General features: G+C 35.6%; 1 protein-coding gene across 4 annotated transcripts in view; it reads left to right on the top strand.

Moving 5' to 3' along the window:
• FBN1 (fibrillin 1) overlaps nt 1-26,765 on the top strand; it is a 319,830-nt gene that overhangs the window by 259,227 nt on the left and 33,838 nt on the right. For all 4 annotated transcript variants that reach the window (XM_056810161.1, XM_056810160.1, XM_056810162.1 and 1 more), the window contains exons 44-56: nt 2,125-2,250; nt 6,548-6,670; nt 11,146-11,271; nt 13,652-13,768; nt 14,982-15,110; nt 15,791-15,910; nt 16,983-17,108; nt 21,100-21,249; nt 21,863-21,928; nt 22,237-22,353; nt 23,677-23,796; nt 24,744-24,866; nt 25,715-25,846. In XM_056810161.1, coding sequence (XP_056666139.1) covers nt 2,125-2,250; nt 6,548-6,670; nt 11,146-11,271; nt 13,652-13,768; nt 14,982-15,110; nt 15,791-15,910; nt 16,983-17,108; nt 21,100-21,249; nt 21,863-21,928; nt 22,237-22,353; nt 23,677-23,796; nt 24,744-24,866; nt 25,715-25,846 — 1,575 coding nt within the window. The remainder of the gene's footprint in view (nt 1-2,124; nt 2,251-6,547; nt 6,671-11,145; nt 11,272-13,651; nt 13,769-14,981; nt 15,111-15,790; nt 15,911-16,982; nt 17,109-21,099; nt 21,250-21,862; nt 21,929-22,236; nt 22,354-23,676; nt 23,797-24,743; nt 24,867-25,714; nt 25,847-26,765) is intronic.

Below are 26,765 nucleotides of genomic sequence, written 5' to 3'. Positions count from 1 at the left end.
GAATGAACTGTAATGGAATCTCTTGGAAATCAAGATTTCAGAAGTCCTAGACCAAAACCATATGATCTGTGACACGAGAACCTAAGAGGACCCCAATTGAAATGTTACTTTAAAACGTTCAAAAGCCCCACACTGTGTTGTACTGCATTAGTGGTAAAACTCCAGTCTCCTTAGCCAAAGCAACAAGTAGTGGAATAGTCTGAGCCTTGCGTGCACTTCAAGAATGACTCCTTTTCAAATCACATTCTTTTACAAATATTACTTCACAAACCACAGGTAAATCCAGTTACAGCACAAGGCATGGAGAATTCAACTGAACAAAACTATTTCCACATCCCAGAAGATAGTGCTTTCTGCATCTGTAGAGAGGGAAGCATCAGGTTTCCTCTTCTGGCCCATCTCCATGTAACAGTTCATCTCTATAACAAAAGTACCCAATGTTACATAAGAGGAGAACTCATTCTTCCCATTTCTTTTGTCCTTTAAGTGGTCAGCATCTGACTCTGTCAGTGGAGTGGATAAAGTACTGAACTTAGAATCAAGACCTGAGTTTAAATAAGGCCTCAGCTACCTACCTGGTAATAATTCTGAATGCCTAGATAAATTACTTACCCCCTAACTATCTGTTTCCTTATCTGCAAGGTAGTGATAAAAATTAATAATTCCCTTCAAAGGGATAGTAGAATAAAAGTAGACTATTAGAGATTAGAATTTAGAATTAGAGTTAGAGTTAGAGATTAGAATTAGTAATTAGAATAAAATGGGATCTCTAAAATACTGGCTATAATAGTAGTAATTATTATTTTTCTCTATAGTTATTCCAGTCACCTTTTAACTTTCAAGCTACTCACTGAAATAAATAGTAAAACAAATAACCCCTTCCAGAAATCCCCAGGACCTTGGTAAGACCTAGCCATTCCCAAAACTGCCATTTACTACTTGTATGATTTTGGACAAATATTTTGTCTTCTATGGGCCTCAAATATGTTGTCTTCTCTGGACCTTGTTTCACTCAACTGTGGACAGGGCACTGGACTTAGAGTCAGGAAGTCCTTTTTCAAATAACTCCTGAGATGTTTACTAGCTATGTGTTGCTGGGCAAGTCATTTAACCTCTTCGGGCCTCAGTTTCTTCATCTATAAAACGAGGAAAACTGGACTTGCTGACCTATAAAGACCCTGCTGGCTCTAAATCTAAGATACTAAGCGTAAAACCTCTAAGGGTCTTTCTTATTCTAAATTTGTGATCCTGTGGCATCAAGAGGAGAGGAAACTGCATCTTTGATCTGTCATGTGTCCTACTCATGTAATAAATGAGAAACAGAAAGCCAAAGAAGCTAAGAAACTTGCCTGAGTTTACCTAAACCCTAGTTTTCTTATGTCATTATGACTATCCCTGGATCTTTCTGGAATTCACCTTTTTGGTCACTGGTTGGTTCTCAGGGAAATTGGATGGATGCTTACTAAATGCTCATTGTCTTTATTCTCCTCTTTCTTCTATGGACCTAGAACCCCACATTTATCATTATACCTAGTCTCCCCATGACAGAATATTTTACTGCCCTGATATATCTTTTTGTTTCATTCAAAATTGATGCCTTACCTTCTTTGAAAAGTACTTAAGGTGATTTGACTTGGCCTTGAGCATAAGATTTGACCTGCAGCTAGCACTTTCATTGATTTTCCCCTGTTTTAAAAGCAGGAAAAGGGAACTCTGCTTCTAGCACTTTTTACACTGTACCACATTTTATCCCTGATTGGTTAGAAATAAATGCTGATCACAAAATCTTAAGAATTAGCAGCTTCAGTTGTTGAAATGCATATTTAAAAACTTAAATTACAGTATTACCTTTGGAACTGTAATGAGGGTGCATCTCAAAGTTCTTTCTTTGCCCCCACAAAGTAGAACAGAATGTCTCTACCAGAACCATCTCTTAAATGTCTCTAACTTCATGGCTTGTAGAAGACATCAAAGTTCTGGGATGTGGTTAGATTCTTCCCCATCCAGTAGAGCTCTCTTATCAATAGCATAGAATAACATTGGTGATTTATACTTCAGATTTACATTGTATAATTCCCAGATGCCCTATTGTTAATCATGTGAGATTGTCTTTCTTCTTTTTAGATATCGATGAGTGCCGAGAGATTCCTGGAGTCTGTGAAAATGGAGTTTGTATCAATATGGTTGGTAGCTTCAGATGTGAATGCCCAGTGGGGTTCTTTTATAATGACAAACTATTGATTTGTGAAGGTGAGTGTCTTTGTGATTATCATACTCAGAAATGGGTCCAAGTAATAACCTAGTAAAAACACTCATTCTTATTATGACTCTCACAGCTCAGGTGTCAGAAGTACCCCAAGTGCTAAAAAATTGTGAAGGCTCAATTTGGTGCATCCTATTTTATTTTATGCAGAATATCCACTGAGTTTGACTGCAACTTTTTACCCCCCCCCAACCCCCCGTGAATGTGCTAGATTTTCTAGCTGACATAAATGTAAGAATAATAGGGAGTGGTAACTAGATTTAATTTTTTCCCATTATTTGAAAGTGAGCACAAGTGGTGGGAGGTCTTCCTCTGTTGACTTTCAAAAGCTTTATTCCCTTGCAAGCCTGAAACTATGGCTCTTTCAAATTGTAACAAGCCTTAATGTAAATATTCCAAAGTCCTGAGAGATTTCCAAATGCCAGAGACCACAAATTTTCATTTTATATGAAGAATACTTGGCTTAGACATAGTGCTTTCTCATTTTCAAATTACCTTTTCCCCATTAGTGAAGGCACACTGTTACTTAATTACTTAGCTCTTTATTCACATCAGACACAGGCAGCATAAATTTGCATTTTTATTTGTGAGAGGTTACCAGCTCCATTAAATTTGCTTCATGTAGTAGGACATCTAGAATCGTTCAACAAACTATTTAGTAAAAATCTACTGTATACATAACATAGTGCCTGACACTGGGGGATATTTCATTTGTACTTATGGGTATATGTGATCTACATGCATGTTTTATACATATATTATGAGTGTATTAATATTACACATAATTTATATCTGTTACTTATAAAGAATCATATATGCTATACAAAATGTATTTTAAATGTGTAAGCTATGCATCACTTAGATCATATACATATATATTTATACTCTACATAGTTTAGTATAAATGTATAAACTATACATGGTTCAGATATCCTACATATACACATGTATATTTATACTATGTATACTTTACATTTATATTTTCCATCATACAAATACATTTTCTGTACACATATAAATGTATGTGTACATACAGATGTATAGGATATCTTAATTATGTTGATATAAATCTAAACTCAATGGGAGACAGAATCATATCTAAATTTATGTGTGTATGTATAACACATGCTATATATGTATATAATATAGTTGCATTACAATAATAGAACTATATTATTGTACTGTAACATATTAACTACATGTAATTATGATATATATTCTATAGTTATATAATTATAATTAACTATGTATTTAATAATGTAGCATTATATATTCTATATATTATATTATATAGAATACATTACACATAACTACATCATTATAATGTACAACTATAACATGTCATGCTATACAATGTATATACTTATATAGTTAACATAATATAGCAATATATTTATGTATTATGTTTTATTTTATGTAACTATTAAAACATATTACATATATATATATATATATATATATATACACAATTTATATGATGTAATTCTGTCCCTTGTGGAGTTTAGAGTCAAATAATTAGTTGAGATAGAACATAAGGACAAGTATTTAGACATTCTCATTAGCTCCTTTTTCATTCTGTCAGTCGGTGATCAGGAATAAAACAATTGTTGTATGCCAAGCATTGTATTATGCATTGAGAAATGTGAACTCATGGAATATACATTTTATCGAGGATCATGCATATGTAAAAGTATGTAAAAGATACATATAAAGTAGCTAGATACAAGATAGCCTTAGTGGAAGAATACTAGTACCTAGAGGATCCAGAGCCGGGTTGGTCCTGTCTTTCACTCATTGCTTAAAGAACTGGCTGGAGAAATGTGTTTTGTACTTAACTAGAGCTCCCAAACACAAGATTAATTTGATACCAAATCGACGTAGAACCATGCTGGTGTTATAGATCAAGGGTCTCCAAAATGGGGGCCGTGCCCCAACCCCAAGGAGACAATAAATTTGAACCATCTCATTAAAAGAGTGGAAAGAGGAGTCAAATACTACCCTCCTTGTGATAGCCAATTGTGCTACTTATCCAAGTGACCACACATAACCTAATAAATTCCCTAATACTCTTGTACTAGTACCCTTCACCCTGATGTACAAGCCCTCAGCTTCCTCCCTTCTAAGCCCGGCATTGGCCTCTCAGGGCAGTTATAAACTAACTCCTACTTGTGCACCCATAGTGGTACAAATGCCATTAGGAAAATTCTTTACCCATTCCATCTCCCATTTTATGGGACAAAGTGCATTCATTACAAGGTATTGGCCAGCATGGTTTGATTGTGATCTGCATCCTAGATATCATCACATTACCTTTCTCTCCAAAACCTCTCCTCTTCAAAACTGTCCTGTTGCTGTTGAGGGAACCACCATCTTTCTGGTTACCCATTTCATAATCTCAGTGTCATCTTCAGTTTCTTATGTCCTCTCACCCCAAGTAATCCAACCAGTTGCCCAATATTGTTAGTTCTACCTCCTCATTTCTCACATCTCTCTCTTCTCTCTGCTCACACAGCCATCAACTTAATTCAAGAGGGGCATCCTCTTTCAAGAGGCTATTGCAGTGGCCTCCAAATTCCTCTCTCTGGCCCTAGTCTTTGCCCTTTCCAATCCATCCTCCATATATGCTGCTATTGAAATGATGTTCCTAAAACACAGGTCTGGCAGTATCACTTCCCTACCCAGTAATAATTCAGGAGTCCCTGTGAACTCTAGGATGAAATATTATTTAATTTTTATGTTATCCTATTTAAATTTATATTTGGAGTGATTTATAACAGCCATAATAATCAGTCCAATCATACCTGCATATCATCCCAAAATAAATAATATACACATGTTGGGGTACATGATCAAAGAATTTCTACTGATCTGCTCACAATAAAAGTTTGGAGACCTTTGTTCTAAATGACATATGTAGAATCAGAGGTCACTTGAGGTCTGTGATAATCAATTCTTGATTCTCCAGGTACCAGATTATCTATTCTGCCAAATTTCCAAAGATAATTTTTAATCCCAGTTTAGTTTCATCCCATGGTTTATGATAACTTCCCGAATGATAGACTGGGAGAATGCAAACTAATCTTAATATGAATCTAGGTGGTCTATAAGTAGAAAGATAATTTTGCTGCTAATTATATATACCAAAAAGGGTTTTTGGATTATTATGGCCCTGCTCCCTTCCATTAACACAGATACTTTAGTCTCAGAAACAACACCTAAGATATATGTTTGCCAAAGACCCCAGGGCTGGCCAGCAAGCCCCTTACAGGTGCCACCCTGCCACCCATGTTATGTGAAGGTTTCTGTAGAAGCCAGTTGCAGTTGAGTGTTAGGCTGTGAAGTCAGCCTGCCTCTGAGCTACTAGAACCAGCCCTCCTCTGTCATATTTCCTGTAGAGACTTCACTAGGAAGCCCACAGAAGCCTGGGGTACTCTTTGCTAAAAGACACTAAGGCTCGGTCACTTGGTCTCTTTGCTGCCCCCTTGTGGACCTTTTGGTTACTGAGCCAAATCCTCTAAGAGAAAAGCCTTTTATCAATCACCAGGACTTATGGGACACATTAACATGTTACATGTAGACTAATCACTTCCTAGAGGACCTTTCTAAATGTGATGATTGCATTGGGGGAACATGATTTTATCTGTTATAAAATCTATTACATAATGAAATAAGATAGGCTGATTTTTTTTGTTAAGATAATCATCTGGAGAAGTCAAATCTTTTCAAATTCAGTTTATACAAAATACAAATATTTTTTTTCAAAATTCTTTTTTCATTTGTTTTATGTGTCTTTTCATTTAGATCATTGTGATCTGACTACAGTGTGGAAGTCATTAATCAATGCTGTGCCTTTTGTAAACTTTAATTAAGATAATGAAAATTTTAACAAACCATGAAATCTAAGAAAAAAACCAAAAACTTGTCCCTAATCTGTCTAGTTTCTGTGTGAGTTTTGTGTTGCTATTAGATATCTGTATCTAGAAATCTAGAAAAAAAACTTATCCCTAATCTGTCTAGTTTCTGTATGAGTTTTGTGTTGCTATTAGATATCTGTATCATTGGATTCCATGCATGTGCATAAATCAAAGACTGGTATTAATTTAGAAGTATTATGTGGATAAAATTTTTTGAAAAACAGAGGTTTGGAAAATATTTTCTTGTATTTCCAATATATCTGGACTTTAAAAGAAGTAGATATACATCTGTTTAATTTTAGAGGTTTCATTTCTTTTGGCCCTTACAGATCATCTGTTCTGTTCATATCAAATTCTCTTTACCTGATAGATATTGATGAATGTCAGAATGGTCCAGTCTGTCAGCGCAATGCAGAATGTATCAACACAGCCGGCAGCTTCCGCTGTGACTGTAAGCCAGGATATAGGTTCACCTCAACAGGGCAGTGCAATGGTATGTATCCAAAGCTGGCTTGTCATGTCCTTAAATAAAATATGATATATGATATATTAAAATATACAATAGACAACCTAATTACCTCTAAGAGTATATCTGAGTAATAAGAATTTGGAATCTACCATCAATCACATGAGTCAAGGGTTAGAAAACTATCCATCATCTATTAACCAAGCTGGTTGAGTAAGAGTGAGGGAGAGGGAGATCTTGCTATTTCTTCTTTCCTCTGTGAGAATGAGGGATACTGTTTTGTGATTGTAAAGGAATGTCATAGAAGAATAAAAGATAACATTTCTATAGGGCTACAAAGTTTGTAAAGCATTTGCATATATTATCTCATTTGATCCTCACAGTATCTTTTATTATCCTCATTTTACAAATAAGGAAATCAAGAATATGAGAGGCTGTCTTGCCTGAGGTCATGCAGTTAATAAGTTTCTGAGGCAGGAATCTAACTCACATATTCTTAACTATAGAAATGACACTCTAGCAACTGGTAGACTCTAGCTAAGCTACATGGGTGAGCTGCCTCTACATCTACATAGCCAGTTTGTAAAGTCTTATATATATAGCTAATAAAATTTTAATATAATAAATAAATCTGGTATATGACTTGTAAAATAAATGCTATATTTCTTTCCTTACTTATATACCGCTTTCCTCACTCAATTTTTACAAGTGTATTTGTAAAATACAACAATGAACCAGCAAACACCTACTGTGTGCTGGACAGTGCCTCAGACACTGGGGATGCAAATACAATGGATAAAACAACTTCTTCTTGAAAGGAGTTTACATTTTAATGAGGTAGATAAGTACATAAAATAAGTATATATATATATATATATATATATATATATATATATATATATACACACACACACTAAATATAAATTTTCAAAAATAGTTGAGAAAGGATCCCAAGTTAGGATTGGGAAAGATGAACACAGAAGAAATTCATTCTCTCTCTCCTGATAGCCTGTGGTTTGTCACTAGTACAGGTTTTGAAATGGCAAGAACAGGGGGCAGCTGGGTAGCTCAGTGGATTGAGAACCAGTCCTAGAGACGGGAGGTCCTAGGTTCAAATCTGGCTTCAGCCACTTCCCAGCTGTGTGACCCTGAGCAAGTCACTTGACCCCCATTGCCTAGCCCTTACCACTCTTCTGCCTTGGAGCCAATACACAGTATTGACTCCAAGATGGAAGGTAAGGGTTTAAAAAAAAAAAAGAAATGGCAAGAGCAGATTAGAGAAGTTACTTAAACATATTGAAGAATCACCAGGCTTTCTGGTGGATACTTTTAATGAACAAGCGAAATTTTGTGTCAGTGAAGCCCTATTGAATTGTTACCATTACATGGTTTTTTACTGGCATTTTAGTGATAAAGTATATGCAGACTAAGGTAGAAATTATTCCAATATGTAGAGTGTGACCTTAGGAGGACCTCTAAATCAAGGTCTTGAATTACTTTTAAGAGAATTCTGTGAGTAGAGAATTAAGCAAAAAAAGTTTAATATTCTTTAATGATATTTTCATTAAGACAAAAGTACATATATACATATATATTTCTATTAAGTCTTAAAAACTTATAATCTATCATAGAAAGTAAAGTGTTTAATTTGACTCAACTATATTAGGTTTAAGCATATTAGAAGTGGTGGATTTTATAAAGATCAAGTATCTGAACTTTCAGTCACTTCTATGGACCTCAGTTTCCCCATTTATATAAGAAAGTAGTTAGACTAGGCTGTAGCTCTAGAATTATAAAATTAATATCATAAAACTACTAGAGGGGGCTAGATACAAAAATTAAGGCTCACTCAGCTTAATTGATTTGTTTAATATTTTTCTGACTTCACGTCTAATTTTTAAGTTTTTTAAAGTTCTTAAAACTTTAAATCACAGTTGAATTATTTTAATATACACTCAGAAGAAGACATGGATGGGCTATAGGTTAAGGTCTGCCACAAAACAAGCTATGTGACTTTGGGTGAGACATTTAACTTTGTTGGGTCTCCATTTCTCCATCTATTAAATGAGGAAGGTGGACTAGATCATTTTTATATCCCTCCCAGCTATCACAATCTATGAAATATATCTGCAAATATTAGACACTATATTATTTTTAGTAAAGGTTATTGTCAAAGTCAGAAGGGAGTTTGTTATCTTGCTCATTTCAAGAATTGTGGGCCTTTTGACAGGATCTACCTGTGTATCTTAAACATTTCTGAATGAAACCACACAAAGGAACTTTGTCAGATTTTCCTTGGATTTTCTTATCCACAAGTGATTAAGTGTTAGGAAGTGCCTTGTTGCCTGTAGTACATTTTGCATTGTTTTATGAGCCCTCAATGGGAAAAGGGTGTAGTAGTTGGAGAGAAAATCAGTTTGAGAACCAAGCCTGTTTTGTTGAGTTCAGGGTAATATGTGAAAATATTTAGCATATTGTCAACAGAACTGTTGTTGTTACCCATTTGTTAAAATAACAGGACAGGAAAAAGTAGGAAGTCCTTTGATATGAGCCACAATGCCCACGTATAACTTGGCAGTGGCACCATTTCCCTTCATTTTGGTCTTATTTTATATTTCTTTGAAAACAGGTGAAATAATTCCAGTCCAAATAAGAAATGCTGATAATATATAATATATCATTTCACACCACTTTTTATGTACACAAGAAGTAGGCCAGGACTATTTATATCCCCCAAACTTACCACGCAGACTTTAACCCATTAGGATAGTCTCATTGCCATATAAATAAAACTCTTCAAGTGATGGAGAGAAAAGATTTGCAAAATGAGAAGATAGATTAGATTATAAGATCATTCCCACCCAAAATTGATATGAATCTATGGACCTTCTCTTCAATATTTACTTCTGCACCTGAATGCTAATATTTAGTATCATAGATTCAGTATGAAAAGGAACCTTAGAGATCACCAACTCCAACTCCCTCATTTTATAGATGAGGAAACCGAGGCTAAGAGAGATTGAGTGACTTGTCCAAGATAACACAGGTAAAAGTGGCAGTGCCTGGATTTAAATTCAAGTCCTCCAATTCCAAATACAACCCTTGTCCTCCATGAAGACTCCCTATTCAATAGAAATATTAGGGAAAGTGGAAGCCAGGATACACTAGAGAAGTGATCCTGTGGCTTAACAAGGTTGTGTTTTGTTGTGAATGGAGATAAAAATTTGCAAAAACTATTGCATATCAAACAGGCAAGGTAAGCTGTGTCCTATACTCATATAGCTTTGCTCTGGTACAAGGGTTCTTAACCGTTATTAGTGTCATGGACTCCTCTGGCTGTCTGGTGAAGTCTATGAATTTCTTCTCCGAGTAATGATTTTAAATTCATAAAAATAAAATGCAAAGATTACAAAGGAAATCAATTATATTAAAATAGTTATCAAAATATATAAAAAACAACTTTACAGACTTTGGGTTAAAAGAGCCTACCCTTTTAGATCATATTTTTAATATTTGCTTTCCTGTGTCAATAGGAAAGATTAGGGTTCTGCAGTGCTCTCTGCACTTCATGTGGTATAAATATATAGCCATGGGGAAAATTTTTCTTTTTGCTTACAGTTTAAACATAAGTAGATATACTGTCAGATGTGGCAGTTCCCAAAATTGACCATTCAATTTTGTGACTCTGTATATAAAAGGATGCAAGAGGTATCCATCTTTGTCTTGAAAACACAAGCTATGAGTTTTCTCTTTCTCTGGGATACCTCCAAATCAACAACTCTCAGTAGACTATCTGATGGTCCAAGTCAATCAAGAACAGACCAAAAAAGAAAGTCATCACATTTTAGGAATTAGCATGAAAAGGGATGAGAAGACTAGTTTGTGAATAAGTCTGATTTGACTCAAAGAAAAAAGAAAGCACTGCTATTATATGCTCCTCATAATATACCTAAGAATTAAAGGGAGATGGTTTGTTAATTGAGTCCAAAAGGTGAAAGAAATAAGTCAAAATAGTAAGGAAAACTTCATCAAGAAGGAATTTAGGTTGTCTCTCAGGAAAACATATAATAGTGGCATAGCAGATTTGATGATGATATGATTTCCCAAAGGAAGTTTTGGAATCCTCATCAGTTGAATCACCAAAAACGAGACTAGACAAAATATTTGAGTATATCACATAGACATTATTTCTTCCCTTGGCAGATAACCAAACAAAATAGCTTTATCTTTTAGTTTGAATTTTCGATCTTTTCATACCTCCTCCAAATTATCTCCTCTTTCAGAACCTTTGGTTGACTATACTGCATTCCCATTGTCTGATATTTACCGGAGCAAATTTATAAGACACAGTGTCTGCTGGATGTAGGTGTTCAGAATATCTGTAGGATTTTCCTCTTTCTACCCCATTCTTTGAGCAAAGTTGTCTAATTTGAATTTGTTTTATGAGTGTTAATCTTTTAACTTTGTATCTAATACACTGAATTTGTGCCTTTCATTTATAGATAGGAACGAATGCCAAGAAATCCCCAATATCTGCAGCCATGGTCAGTGTATTGACACAGTTGGAAGTTTCTATTGCCTTTGTCACACTGGATTTAAGACAAATGCTGAACAAAACATGTGTGTGGGTGAGTATCAGAAAAGTGTCTCATTATCTACATATCTTTTTTAAAAAAGTCCACTCTCCTTTGCCCATTTTCCAATCAACTGATAACATTTATTAAGAACCTACTATGTGTTGGGCAGTGTTAAGCACTAGAAAATTAGATATTAAGTCGCTCAGGACTGACTTACTTTCTTCTTTGCAAGAGAAAAGTATCTATGTTACACTTTGAGAAGAGTTCACAGTTATCTCTGCAAACATCTTATTTAGTGTTCCTGATTATCTTCCCAGATATCCACTTTTCCATCAGATAAGAAAAAAATCCTCATTCTGAGGATTATTCTGAGGATTGTTATTTCTTAGGAAGTGAGCCTAACTCATGGAATATAAACCATTTCTAACTTGAAATGGGAGCTTACCTTCTGACTTACAGTGTGACATTTACCCCGAAGGAATGAGATCTGAAAACTTTAAATCCCTACCCTGCTTTCAGTGCTAAATCAGGACAATATTTTAGATTTAACACAATATATTTACACACTCATTCCTTCCCTCCTCCCAATTTTTTTTCTGTTTTAAAAGAATATCTGTTGGGCTTCTTGGCAACTCTAAGTATAAGAACAAGTTTCACAGCTACAGGTAGAGTATACTCAACAGCAGCATTAACCACAGACTACTTGGGGGCTTAAAGCATATTTACAGAACCTGTAAATTGCTGGTCCTATTGCCCTGGGGGTATGGAATTTCTCCAGGATAAAGGTAGGCCAGGGAAATTTTAGAGCAAAATAGGGGAAATTAAGCCTATTTTTACACCAAAGAATTCCTACACAAAATAAGCATTTTTGATACATAATTTTACATTTAATATTTTAAAGGAAAAATATGTCTAGCATTGAAATCTTCTCACAGAACACCTATTCACATCACATTGCACTCTGGGGTTCCATAACACATAGTCTAGGAACTGCTATTCAACAGCAGTGAAACTCAAACATGATTTTTTTCTATTACTAGATTCCTCCAAAATGTACTTTTGCCTTTACTGGGTCAGGCAAAACATTTTAAATGAAAACGTGCATTACGTCTTCTATCACTTACTAACCAGCACTCATTCTATGTCCCTGACTCAGCTGTCTTTCTCCCCCTTCTTTCTCTGACTCTCCCATCCCCCCCTTTCTCCCTAGTTTGCCAGAAAACATCATACTAATACCTGATTGGCAGTGAACTGTGGTCATGACCACTACATTGCTGGTGGAACCCTTTGGTTATGTTTTAAAGCTCCAAATTCAAGGTATATTGGATTGATTGTAGGAAGCCAGTAGCTTCTAGATCTGGATTGACCTAGATTAAAGATGCTTTAAGCCCTAAGCTTGAAACTTGAAATAAAAGGAAATTTATCTGCTCCAGTTCACTAACTTTTCAAGTTCTCTCTCATTCCACTATCTTCTCAATATTGCTTTTCCTTTACAAATACATTGATATATATATATATATATTTTTAATTCTAAAACTTTATTTGTATTTTTTAAATCAACAAAATAGAGTAACTACATTATGTCTAAGGCAGAGTACCTAGCTGCAGAGGAGAATTGCTATAAGATAAGGACTCACCCTTCAAGGAGTTTATAATCTATTTAAGAAGTCAGCTTTCTACTTCCCCAGGAGTGATAACAAGATCAAGAACTGTAGAAATAAGTAGTTTGTTTTAGAAACAACAAAGGAAATAATAGCTTTATCAGGTACTTAAAGAGATAAGGCTTAGAGATCAAGGTGTTAAGATAATCTAAAGAGTCGGGGTAATAAAATTTAGAAGTGTGGCATAATACATCAGCAATGGAAAAGTCAGGTCATTTATCTATAGGAGAGAGAGGAAATCAGCATGGGCTGGGTGATTGCATACTTTTTAGTGTGGACTGGGACAATAGAAGGGAGGAAAATTAGGTGAACTAGACTGCAGTTAGTTTTGTTATTTGTTGCTCTTTAGCTTTGGTGAGTCACTACTTTGAAAATCTCAAAGATTAATGCCAAGGGTGGCAGTGGACCAGACCCATGAGTTCATCCATGATTTCTCTAGTTTTGAGCAAAATTGTGTAGTAGAAAGAATTATGCAAGAAAATAGTTTTTAAAAATAATTAATAGTATTCTCTGGTAGTTCCCATGTCCATTGTCTTCCATGTTACTATAAATGACATGTGCCAACTACGAAGATAGGTTATCCTTAATATTTATAAATAGAGCCCATACTTCCTATATGTAGGGAAGTGCCATTGAAACAGAAAACAATGCAGACATGTAGAATTCTCTGAACTTGTATGCAGACCTTTTTGTGGGCTTTAAAATCCCTATAACTGTCTACCTCTTGCAGATCTATAACACTGAGTCTTGTGTGTTCTTTATTTTCCTAGATATAAATGAGTGTGAAAGGGATGCCTGTGGAAATGGAACATGCAGAAATACAGTCGGTTCTTTCAACTGCCGATGCAACCATGGATTTATCCTCTCCCATAACAATGATTGTATAGGTCAGTATTTTTCAATATTATTTTATGGAATAAAAAAGCTTTGTTACTTAAAATAAGAAGAATTCCTATTTAATTTACAGAAGCATTGCACAGAGTTAGTAGCCCATATTTTATTTGAATCATCATATCTCTCCTCTGCAGGGAAAAAAAAAATGTAGATTTAAAACTTTTGGCAATTGTAGTGAATGAGAAGAAGCAGCCTGGTGTAGTAGATAGGAAGCTGACCTTGAAGTCAGGAAGACCTGGGTTCAAGTCTCTTTTCTGGTAGATACTGGCTGTGTGATCCTAAGCAAGTCTGTTAACTTTTCAGTGTCCTAAGCAATTCTCTAAGACGAGAAAGTGCTGACCCATGTTGGGAGAGAGAGAGTGCTTGACTTCCTTATACAGATGAAAATGCAAGTTCAGTCAAAAACAAGAGAACAAACAAAAAAAAGAAATACAGACCAAAAAGTAGTGTGCTAATTAAAAGTAAATGTAACCATTTCCATTGCTTTTTTTTGAAAAGCTTATCACCAGCTTACATTTATCAATCTTTGTGAAGTAAGTAAATATAAATATGTGTGTATATATGCATATGTGTGTATGTATACATGTGTGTACATATATGTATAATGTGATTATTTGGAGCATCTGCTCTGTTACATAAATAATCATGTGATTTGGTAAATAATAATGTAGACTGACTTGGCCAGATGTTCTGCTAAGAATTTTTCTGTTAACAGAAACATTCTTGAGTTCCCTTAAAATCCCTCCTCCCTCCACTTGTAACTAATTATGCCTTCAATTAATCATTGGCAGGTATAATTAAACAAATGTGCTTTATCTTGAGTAGAGCCAGAGGCTAAGTGCACCTGCAACTAATTGCAGGAACTTTTAATACACTCCACTGTGATGTGTACTCTTAATTCACTAGTAATTCTTTTTTTCTTTTTAAAGGAAACCCCAACTGAACCTGGTTTTAAAATTCTTATTCAAAAATCTCACATACTTTCATGAAGGTGATTTGCCTAAACTATGTTGAATTATATTTTACTTCTCACTTAAAGCTCGAGTTGTTGTCAATAAGAGATACTCCTTGAATTTTGATATAGTGAGTTGATCCAACAAAGACTAGAGAAACCCAGTGTTACTTCATTTGGAATTTTAACTAATTTAAATGTTGTGTAACATTCATTCTCTTTGGACTGTGTCAAATGTTTGTTTTTTCTTATAGATGTTGATGAATGTGCTACTGGGAATGGGAATCTTTGCAGAAATGGTCAATGCCTCAATACTGTTGGATCCTTCCAGTGTCAGTGCAATGAAGGCTATGAGGTCACTGCTGATGGAAGAAGTTGTGTTGGTGAGTGGAACCATATGAAAGTTTCCCAAATTAAAACATTAGGCAGATTTTCAAAAGAAATATAAAATTCCATCATAACTCTTCCTAAGCTAAGAGGAAGAAATGACAATAAACCTACTATCTAGAAAAAGAAAACTCTGTCCTTATTAAAAAATCAGGGATGATGACACCTTTTTTGAAAATAGGTAATCATTCCAGGCCCAGAGACAGGAGGTGCTGGGTTCAAATCAGGCCTCAGACATTTCCTGGGCAAGTCACTTAATCCCCATTGCCTAGCCTTTACCACTCTTCTACCTTGGAACCAATACACATTATTAATTCTTTGATGGAAGGTAAGGGTTAAAAAAAGAGTAAGTAATCATAACCAAAGTCAGCAGAAGTTTTTTTTTATTTTTCAAAATACTTTCCAAGTAAGGTCCTACATCATATTTTGGTACTTTTTATGGGCATATGAGCCCATAAAACTCTTTAGACTCATTCAATGTTTTTTTTATCTACCAGGTTAAAAAAATCACACCTTTCAGAGAGTTAAGTATTTTTTGTGTCTTCTTTTTTTTTTTAGTTTAAGATAGGGTCATGTTGCAAAAGCTTCATGGGCTTTAACTTGTCTTCATTTTTTTTTCTAATGTATTTGAATTTAGCTGCTTGATAAAGTTAATGGTCTCCATTCTCACCCGCAGATATAAATGAGTGTCTAGCTGATCCTGGAAAATGTGCACCAGGCACATGTCAAAACTTGGATGGATCCTACCGATGCATTTGTCCTCCTGGATACAGCCTGCAGAATGACAACTGTGAAGGTACAAGGGACATAATTGCTGAAAATAAAAGTAGCATTTCTAAATCTCAGTTTCTTATCTTGATAGTAGTATCATAGTTTGTGGATTAATTAATCATAAGCAAGTACAAGGGCAGAGGGTGTCAGTCAGCAAGCATTTATTAAGCCCCTCCTATGTGCCAGGCACTGTGCTAAGCATTATTCAATGGGCCACAACTCATGTGTGGCAGAGGTGGGTTCTCCTGTCCCTTTACCATTCTAGACCTCAGTGTCCTCATGTGTAAAATGAGGGGGGTGGGGCTCTCTCTCCATCACACAACACTGCTGCTTCTGATCAAACTATAAAAGCTATCCTTAGGGATCATTGAACATGATCATTTATTTTCATTTGCATCAGTGTGCGCATAAAGCTTGGTGGCACCATGGATAGAGGACTGGGCGTGGAGTCCAGAAGACTGGAGTTCAAATGCAACCTCAGATACTTAGTAGTTAGTTGTGTGATCTTAGCTAAGTCATTTAGCCCTGTCTGCCTCAGTTTCCTCCTTGAGAAGCAATGGCAAATCCCTCGGGTATCTTCGCCATGAAAACCCTAAATGAAGTCATGATGAGTCAGACACAACTGAAACAACCGAACAGCAATAAGCTCATACACCCTTAGTCTGGAATACTGGCTCAAGAGTCTCAGCTGTTCGTAATTAACCTGTGACTGGGTCTTAGGTTTCTCTTCTGTACATTGAGGGTAGATAGGTGTGTGCAGAGAATAGACTACATGGTCTCTACAGTCCCCTTTCAGTTCTTAATTATGTGTTATTACTGCTGTTAATATGATGAATGGCAATGACAGGTGGGAGAGAGACCTCATAGCACACGTAAGAAGACCTCGTTAGGCTCATTCTTGTTCACTGAGAATTGAGAGACTGACTTTTCAAAATAAAACCAAGCTCTTAAAAGTCATTGAATTCTCACAATTTTATTATTATTATATTATTATTATTATTAACAAGGTGAAATTGTATGTTATACTTTTTCATGTTGGCATTTTAGTGATATTTTGATTATGTTTAGAAATAATCTGAAATGTATAATTCTTCTAGATATTGATGAGTGTGTGGAAGAGCCAGAAATCTGTGCCTTGGGCACATGCAGTAACACTCCAGGCAGCTTCAAATGTCTGTGTCCAGAAGGCTTTTCGTTATCGTCTACTGGTAGAAGATGCCAAGGTAAGTGATTTTAAAGAGTTTATCATTTCATTAGAATGTGCTGATTTGTTGGGTTTTATATGAAATATAATCAAGCTTTGGCCTTTTTTCATTCATCAAGGGTTACTTACTGATTATCACCTATTCCAGTATTAATTTGAAAGTCTGTTAAAAATTATCCTTCCCAAAATTTGGGATTGATTTGTACTCCAAGAACACCAGCAGTTAAGTCCTCTTCACCTCTGCTACTTTCTGAACATGTTGTTCAGTTTCTCACTTAAGTTGGATTTCTAGCTTTAAAAAAAATTCATATATGAGTCTTAAAATCATCTTTCTTAATCCACTGAATGATTCTACCAAAAAAAGTAGCCTAGCTTTTTAAAGACAATGTACAGGAAAAAAAATGTGTATTTTTTAAAAAATAATTCAGTGAATGGGAACAGCTGGGTGGCTTAGTGGATTGAGAGCCAGCCTAGAGATAGGAGGTCCTGGGTTCAAATATGACCTCAGACTCTTCCCAGTTGTGTGATCCTGGGCAAGTCGATTAACTCCCATTGCCTAGCCCTTACCACTCCTCTGCCTTAGAACCAATACACAGTATTGATTCTAAGATGGAAGGTAAGGATTAAAAAAAATAATAATGCCGTGAAGCAACCATATTTGATTTTTGCCTGTATGTTGTCAAATTACCAATCTGATCGAATGTTCACTCTTCAACCAGTGATGCTGGCATTATGTTGTCAACCTAAGAGTAAAGAAACAAAATAACAGCAGGTACTCTTAATTCATACCACCATCACTAACTAAATGTTTTTGGCTTGTCATTTGAATCTTTTTTTTTTTTGGTCTGCATAATCTAAAATACACCAGATAAATGCCAACTTGTCCCCTTCACTTCGCACTCCGCCAGCCACAAGACCAATATTGGAAAAGGGAACAATGAGAGACCGGGTGTGAATTAGCCAATGTGGCAGGCCAAGGGAAACTTTTAAGCCATTAATTCAATTTGCGCTGGACTGTCACAGAGCAAGTGAACTCTGGAAAAAAAACAAAAAACAATAAACCCAGCTGTGAGTAGTCTTTCCATGGGTTTAGCCACAGATGACAGAGCCAGAAGGAAGGAAAATGATTTCTTTTGGTTCTGATAAAATTTCAGAGCTTGGTGAGACCTGCATAGATAGTTTAACTGAGTAGAGGAGCAAAACTCTTTTTCTCAACTAAAAGTCACCTTTGATTAATGAACCAGTTTAGTTGGACGAATACCACAAGGCAACATATGAAACTCACCCAGAGCAAGAACAGAACCATAGTCAAAATGATGTATGAAGTGATCTGTGCCCCCCATGTAGTGTGGACATGACACTGCAAGAACATAAACCAAGAAGGAACAAAGCCAGGCTCATATTTCTGATTATGAAAAAAATCCATGGGAACCGATAGTTTCCAAAGCCCAGAAATTTATTTTAAGATGTGTCCTTCCCCAGCAGTGAAGAGGTTGTGTTGAGACCTCAAGTTATTAGAAACCTGAAATTGTGGAAAAGCTGTTCAGTGCTGGGATGGGATGTGGAAAGTGAGAGGAGAGTGTCAAATAAAGAAGTGGAGGAAAAACAAAGAGATTTTTAAAAGAAAGCATTAACATCTAGAAGCCAAAAGAGTGAGTTGCTTTTTTGACTAGGTTCTACTCTAAAGGTAATATTATTTTTCTTCCATTAGTTGATACATTTCGGTTCCTATGAGTTTCACCACCATGTATGGGTATATACAATTTAAACTAAACTATAAAACACAGAAATCTTTGTGTATGTCTTTATATTTAGAAACTAAAATAAATGAAAAGTAAGATTAAAGACATTTAACAGATTTATTGAAAGTATCTATTGACCAAGTTGTGAATGCAGATCAAAATGAAAAGCTGTACACGAATAAGTCATCAGATATTTATTATTAAGTGCTTGGTCTGGTAGAGAGATAGTTAATACTGTTATCCCAGACCTTCAATCAGCCTTTTGAAAAGTAAAATCTTGTAGTTTTTCATGAGTATTGCCTAGATTTTCCTTATCACAGTAGAGATGGAGTAAGATAGAAATTTGGGAGATTATTGTTCTGGAGGAGATAAAAGTCAGAAATGGCGAAATGAATCATTCAGAAAGCCAACCAAAGATTGAGATATTATCTACTTCATCCAGCCAAGTCCCGTAAGTCAAGAATGGCTCTAGGAATTGGAGATTTGTGCCTTTAGCCACGAAGAGGCAGTGTGATATTGTGTAAAGAACACTGGATTTAATGACAACAGCGATCTATATTCAAAAGCTGCCTCTAACACTTATTCCTATTGACATGACCTTGAGCAAGCTACTTAATTTCTTTGAAACTAAATTACTTTCTATATGAAATGGGACTAATGATACCTGTGGTAGTCACTTCATAGAGTTAAAAGATTCAAATGAGAGTTATGTGCCTACAGCACTTAGCAAATCTTAAATGTCAGTTACTACTTTAAATTTTTTTTCAAATGACACTTATTATTGTTACTGGTATCATAAAAAAGTGTTAGTTACTATTATTATTAGCTCTTGATTCTTTTACAAGTAGACACTTTGGCAAGCCAGTTAACTACTAGACTTTAAGATCCTCACATGTAAATAGAATATCTACTTTTTCATAATAGTGTTAGGAACAAAATCAAATGAAGCTGTCTAAGTAGAAGTTTACAGTGTGTAATAGATGGCTTGTATGTAATAATAACTGACATTTATATAATGCTTGAAGGTTTGCAAAGTACATAGGACTAGGAAAATAGATGAGAAAATGAGCAGTACAGATATTTCCTTCTAATTCTACAACTACCCTCTAACCTGAGTTTAATTTAAGAACTTACGAGAATGGTGAAATTTCTTTAGGGCTGTGGAGGTCAAGTTTGAAAGAAAACATAACTTTAACCCTGGTGTGACTTCACTTTATCAAGTCACTGACTCACCCTCTAGGAAAGGGAAAAATCAAAGCTCAAAATGATGTCAGCAAATATCACCACATTTTTTGTGAATTTGATCCAGTATTTCATGTTTGTTACTCACTAAGAAATAATGGTTAAATTAAAGTAATTTGTTCTTTCAAAAGAAAAGGTTATTTTGTTTGTTTGTTTGTTTTCTGGTCATTTGAGCCAAACCAGTTTCTATTTAGAATTTCAAATTACCTAAGGCTTTTTGAAATTCTCTATTGTACCCAGCATGCATTTTGTACTCAGGAAATTGTATGAGTGATTGCTTCTATAGCTGACTCGTACTATATACATGCCATTCTTTACTTGTTGGATACAGATGGGCTGGGATCTTAATTTGGATCTCAACGGAATATGGTATTACAGATCTACTGTCTTTACTCAATGTGTCTTCCTAAATGTTATCCAGACTGAGTATAGCCTGAATTGTCAGCTGCCCAGTCTCCCAAATGGCTCTCTTTACATGATAAATTCATATTAGAGCCATTGAAGGATGTCACTTTTGAAAACTGACTTGCTAGATTTTATCTTCATATCAGACTAATACTGAAAATTGATCCAAAGGAGAAATAAAATTAAGCTTCAAAGATTTCTTTGCTATATCCTTTAGGAACAGACATTACTTTTGCTATTTTTAATGGTGTCTTCCCTCACATAATAAGATGCAACATGGTGTAGAGGATAGAGTGCCATTTTCAGAATCAGCAAGAGTTGGGTTCAAGATCTGCCTGTGACAGTAACTAACTGTGTGACCCTGTCAGTGCTCTGAGTAACTCTCTGAGACTACTGAGTTATAATCCTTTAGGAGTCCATATACCAGGGTAATCATGGTACCATTCTCTCTCTGTTTCCATCTTTTGGTACTTAACCTTAATGTTAACAGGGTCAGCTAACTACTTTAGGAGCATTATTATAGTAAAGTAAAGTAAGTAATATCATTACTGATTTGTCAAGCAAATTCCTGCTGGCTTTATTTTTAAGTTATGCTGACACACTCTTGACTTTCTGTTGCAGACTTGAGAATGAGCTATTGCTACGCGAAGTTTGAAGGGGGCAAATGTTCATCACCTAAATCCAGAAATCATTCCAAACAAGAATGCTGCTGTGCCTTAAAGGGAGAAGGTTGGGGGGACCCATGTGAGCTGTGTCCTACTGAACCAGATGGTATATCCTCTTATCTGTTTAATTCTTTGTGTAGTAAAGAATATTAATTGGCCATAAAAATAGGCTAGATAGCCATAATAAAAATGTTTTACCCTAGGGAAAATGAACTTATTTAGTTTGATTTATACATACACACATATTTCATTAGAATCAAGAGACATGGCATAGAACATAAGAGCTGAATCTGGTTTCTGGAAGAAATGGGTTCAAATGTATTGACATATAGCTGTGTTACCTTGGGCAGATCATTTAACTTCTTTATGCCTTAGACAACTCTATATTTCTCTACTGTCATAGAATGAATAGGATCTGCATGGCAGACTCTTCATGTATCCATGTATATCTTTTGTTAGCACACTTGGGAATAAAAGGCATGTATTCCATTATACAGACATTTATTTATAGATCCTCTGAGAGATGCAAAGATTAATAAGACCTATTCCATGTCTCTAAAGTGATTAAGTATAGTAAACGAACATCTAGTGTTTTGATTGGAAAAACTAGCTTAAATCTTTCAGTCCTATCAGAAAAATACTATTTATAAAAATGCAAGTAGTTCAGTTATTAACTGTGGCTGACACATAAATGAACAAGTTCTTTATTTCATTTACAGAGGCATTTCGACAAATCTGTCCATATGGAAGTGGGATCATTGTTGGACTTGATGACACTCGTGTTGGTAAGTGTCTCTTTTTTGAACTGACATTGATTTTTAAACAATATCCACCAGTTGATAACTCCAATTCCCTTTTTGCAATTGTTTGAGTTTCCTTGCAATACACCCATGTGTTAATTTTGGGAAGTTAGATTCCCTAATATCAAGTTAGAGCAATTATTATCTTTTCATTGTAGCCAATTAAGGGTATCTTTTCCCATTAAGCCTGGAAATGTAAAGCATAAGATATGGCCTGGAATCAGTGACATGTATCCGCCCTTCTACCCCCCCCCCAAATTCCTATTATTTATATTCTTTCTCCTTTGGTAAAGATATGGATGAATGCAAAGAGCCTGATATCTGCAAATATGGCCAGTGCATCAACACAGATGGTTCCTACCGCTGCGAGTGTCCTTTTGGGTATATACTACATGGAGTTGAGTGTGTAGGTGAGTAACAAACTGCCTTCTGTGGCAATTTTCTAAATATAAAACTAAAATCAGATAGCCAGAATTGACATGAGCCACCTGAACAAGGTTACCAAGCTGCTTGGGCAGCTTGGTATAGAATAGTGGTGTCAAAGTGTAATAGAAACAGATCCTTGCTGGTTGCATATTGACATAGAAAATCATAAATTAACATTATCTGTGTTGTATTGTTACTTATTTTTTTAAACAAATTATTATTCTATTTTTTATTAATTAACAATTAACAATGTTAATTAATTAACAAATTAACAAAAATATTTGTTAAATATTTTCCAATTACATTTTTTTTCTGGTTCCTGCCTCATTCGGGAACTTTGGGCTTTTAAATTTTATACCTCCAATACAGATAGAGTTTTGGGCAGATATATAAGGACACCTGGGTTCAGAATCTGCTTGAGACACTTCCTAGCTGTACAAGTTACTTAACCACTGTCTGTCTTGTTTTCCTTATTTATAAAATGGGAGTAATAGTAGAACCTACTTGACAAGATTGTTTCAAGGGTCAAGTTAGATAATGTAGCTAGAGAACCTGGCAAATATAAAGCACTATACAAATGTTAGCTATTATTTGTACAAAATCAGGAAGTTTGCTTTACAGTAGTAAGGGGGGGAAGATCTTTTATTGAAACATTGTGAAATTCAAAGTATTGTTAATATTCAAATTTTCATTTTTATAGATATACATGCATACATATTATTTCAAATATAACTCAGAATTCAGTTCATTTAGAAATATTTAGAAATAAGTTATATACCATATATGTGTGTATACATAGATATATGTAATCTTACCTTTAAACCCTCTAATCACAAAAACAAAGAATGCCTGTATGAAAAGCCTATGGTTTTTTTCAACTAATCAGCTTGAGATGGTATGTTAAATCAAACATATCTATTTCAGGATCCCAAATTGATAGATTATGCACCATTACAATTGTGGAAGTATGAAGTGTCCATCTACATGTTAAAGTAGGAAAGGAACTCACTGGATTGGTTGTTAGGAGAACCAAATTCTAATCTCTTATCTGTTATAATCAAATTCTGTGTAGCCTCTCACAGGTCGTCATTTCATCTCTTTGGACCATAGGACCCTCAACATTTAGAGAATCTCTTCAAAATCAGACATACAGTGACTATTGATTTTCTGTCAGAGCAAAGTAGTAGCTCTTAGTAATGAAATACAGTCTAGTAGCACTAGATTCTTTAGATGAAATGGATAACATAAATTCAAATTGCTGTTACTGTGATTCATCATTTCTTGAATGTGTTCTTGATATCTTGCAGATACTGATGAATGCTCGGTGGGTAATCCTTGTGGAAATGGAACATGTAAGAATGTTATTGGAGGTTTTGAATGTACATGTGAGGAAGGGTTTGAGCCAGGTCCAATGATGACATGTGAAGGTAAGTCTCTCCCTCATTCACTCATCTTAATATAAAATGTCATTCATTGTATGAAATAATCCACATAAGCATAAAATGATTTTTCTTGTGTTTCTATAGCCATCCATGTCAGTCTTGCCTCTTAATTTTCTCTCCAGTCTCTGTCCATATCATATTTCTAGAACAGCGATGCAATGATACTGGTTCTACCATGTGACCTAAATAAAACAATCATTTGTGATTTCTGGATTTTCCTACTATGTATTTCCGTCCTTTTTCCTTCATTCCTTCCTTCCTCCTTCTTTCTTATGTCCTCTTTCCCTTCCTCTTCCCTCTTCTTTCTTCCTTCTACCCTTCCTTTTCTTTTCCTTTTTGCCTCCCTCCCCTCTCCCATTCTTCCTTCCTTCCTCTTTCCTCCCTCTTCTTTCCTTTCCTTTCTTCTCCCTTCCTCCTCTTTCTCTCCTCCTTCTTCCTCTAACTTTTCCTTCCTTCCTTAATCCCTCCTTCTCTTCCTTTCTTATTCCCTCCTTCCCTTCTTTCCTTCATTCCTTTCCCTCCATTCCCTCCTTTTCCTTTGTCTTTCTGCCCATTCCTAGACCTTGAGTCTGTCTGCTTACCTAGTGGCATTATTTATCTGCTTGGGGGTATTCATGCTGAAGAGGAAACTTAAATACTATTGGAACCTGATAGTGGTTGGGTATGCCCAGCCAAGTGAAGAGGTAACAAGGAAGGGGAAAAAATAGAGAGTGAAGGTGGAAAGGTTTGCTGTCTGCTGTGTTCAACACATACATCAGACGTGCTAATGACAAGGATATCAGATTAAAAATATATAGCTTTGTCTTTTGTAGACCCCCTGAAATTCAAAGGCTTCTTGGTCAAAATTTATTTCAGTGGATCTGTTCATTTATGAAGAAAGTATTTTTTTGTTCATCTTTATGTCTCATTATATTGTCTTTTTCTCCCTACAGATATAAATGAGTGTGCTCAGAACCCTCTCCTCTGTGCCTTCCGATGTGTAAATACTTATGGATCATATGAATGTAAATGTCCCATCGGTTATGTTCTTAGAGAAGACAGGAGAATGTGCAAAGGTGAGAGACTGAACAGAGTCCATGGAGGCAGGGATCTCCAACCTCTGTCATGGTGAAATGCCAACAACAAAAGCTAGTGTCACTGCTGCTTTCCTTGAGCAAGGCAGAGGAAAGTCCAAAGCTACACACTTTTCCATTCCCTGCCTGCCTTAGCCAGAGGCTTTCTCCCTGTTCAAGTAAGCAAACCTATTCCACTGTAGAATAACTTTAGACTGGAGGGGTAAGTGAGCACTAGGAGATCAAGAAATTAGAGGAGAAAAAAAAAGGAAAAAATATAACCAATGAGAGAAAAGTTCAGGAGGAAGATGATAATGAAAAAAGAAAGGAAGGAGGGGATTTAGAATTGCAAGGGGGAAAGACTATTTCTGGCCATATGTCTAGTTTAGGAAAGCTTTTGTTGTATAATAAAATAAGCTTCACTTCATTTCAGTAAACCTATATTTCTCATTTACTCAGTGTCTAAAACTGGCCTGATACATCTAGACAGTGGAAGTCATGAGCCTTGATCTGAAGGAGCTTATAATCAAATTGAAAGTCTAAATATTTTGCTAACATTTGTTAATTTGTCCATTCAATGGTTATTAATGTTGCTAAATATTCACAACAACAAATATTAATAGACATCTCGATATTAACAAATACTAGGCATAATGCAAAGCAGCTTATAATTAAATGTTTTGTAACTGAGAAGTAAAATGGCTTAGGAAAAACTCTGCTCCTTACTGTTTTATCACTAAAGTCAAAAGAAAATATCATCTAAGTAACAGGAAAAAAAGTGACACCATCTTTACACAACAAAGTGATTGATGCATTTATGGTGATAGTTCACAGTTGCTAATCTGTTGCAGATGAGAATGAGTGTGAAGAAGGAAAGCATGACTGTGCAGAAAAACAAATGGAATGCAAGAACCTAATTGGAACATATATGTGCATTTGTGGCCCTGGCTACCAACGGAGACCTGATGGAGAAGGTTGCATTGGTAAGTAAAGCTCCATCAGTCAGAAAGAGAAAAGACAAGTGCTTCAAATGAGCAGGCAAATGTCAGAGAGACCAGATTCAGCATTTTGAGCATAGACAGCAGCATATCTAGATAACAGCATATCTCAATTTGGAAGCACACCTACTTTTTGGACAAAGCGTTTTTCTCCTACTGAGAACCCTTTTTGACTGGCTTTCCCTATCCAGGCCATCATCCCCCTTCCTCCCAACCAACTATTCTTCCATGGTCAGATCAGTTTCAAAGTATTGTATTCAATTCTGGGAGCCGAGGAGAATATTATAAGCTACAGAGAGTAGAGATGAAAGCAGTCTCCTTATGGTGAATGGTCTGGAGTCCAAGATGCATGCACATTGATTGAAAGAATTGGGAATGTTTAGCTTGGAGAAGAAAAAAACTTTAGGACATGGAACAGGGTAGTTGGGAGGGGCAGTAGATGGTAGCCATGTAGGATTTGAATGGCTTTTATATCTAAGAGAGATTCACTTTGTTCTCTTTGGCCCCAGAAAGCAGAACTAGGATCAATGGAAGGAAATTGCAAAGAGGCAAATTTTTGGCTTGATATAAGGAAAAATTTGCAAATAATTGGAGCTATCTGAAAGGAAAATGGGGCTACATTAGGAGGTAGTTGGTTCCCTTCATTGGAGGTCTTCCAAAAAACGCTTGGTAATCACCTGCTGCATATCCTGTAGAGAGAACACTTTTCCACATTGCTTGGGATGAAATCCATTCCTATCTCGATCCCATTCAACAATGCTGAATGACACAGCATAGCTCTGAATTTGGATTCAGAGGACTTGAATTCAAAATACTGACTTAACTAATTACTATCTATGTGGCTTTGGGAAAGGCACTTAACCTCCTTAGGCTTCTGTTTTTTTTTTCCTCCTTTATAAAATGA

Source organism: Monodelphis domestica, chromosome 1 (assembly GCF_027887165.1).
Source record: "Monodelphis domestica isolate mMonDom1 chromosome 1, mMonDom1.pri, whole genome shotgun sequence".
Lineage (NCBI taxonomy): Eukaryota > Metazoa > Chordata > Mammalia > Didelphimorphia > Didelphidae > Monodelphis > Monodelphis domestica.
The sequence above is the reverse complement of the archived record's forward strand: the minus strand, read 5'-3'. Positions and strand labels throughout refer to the sequence as shown.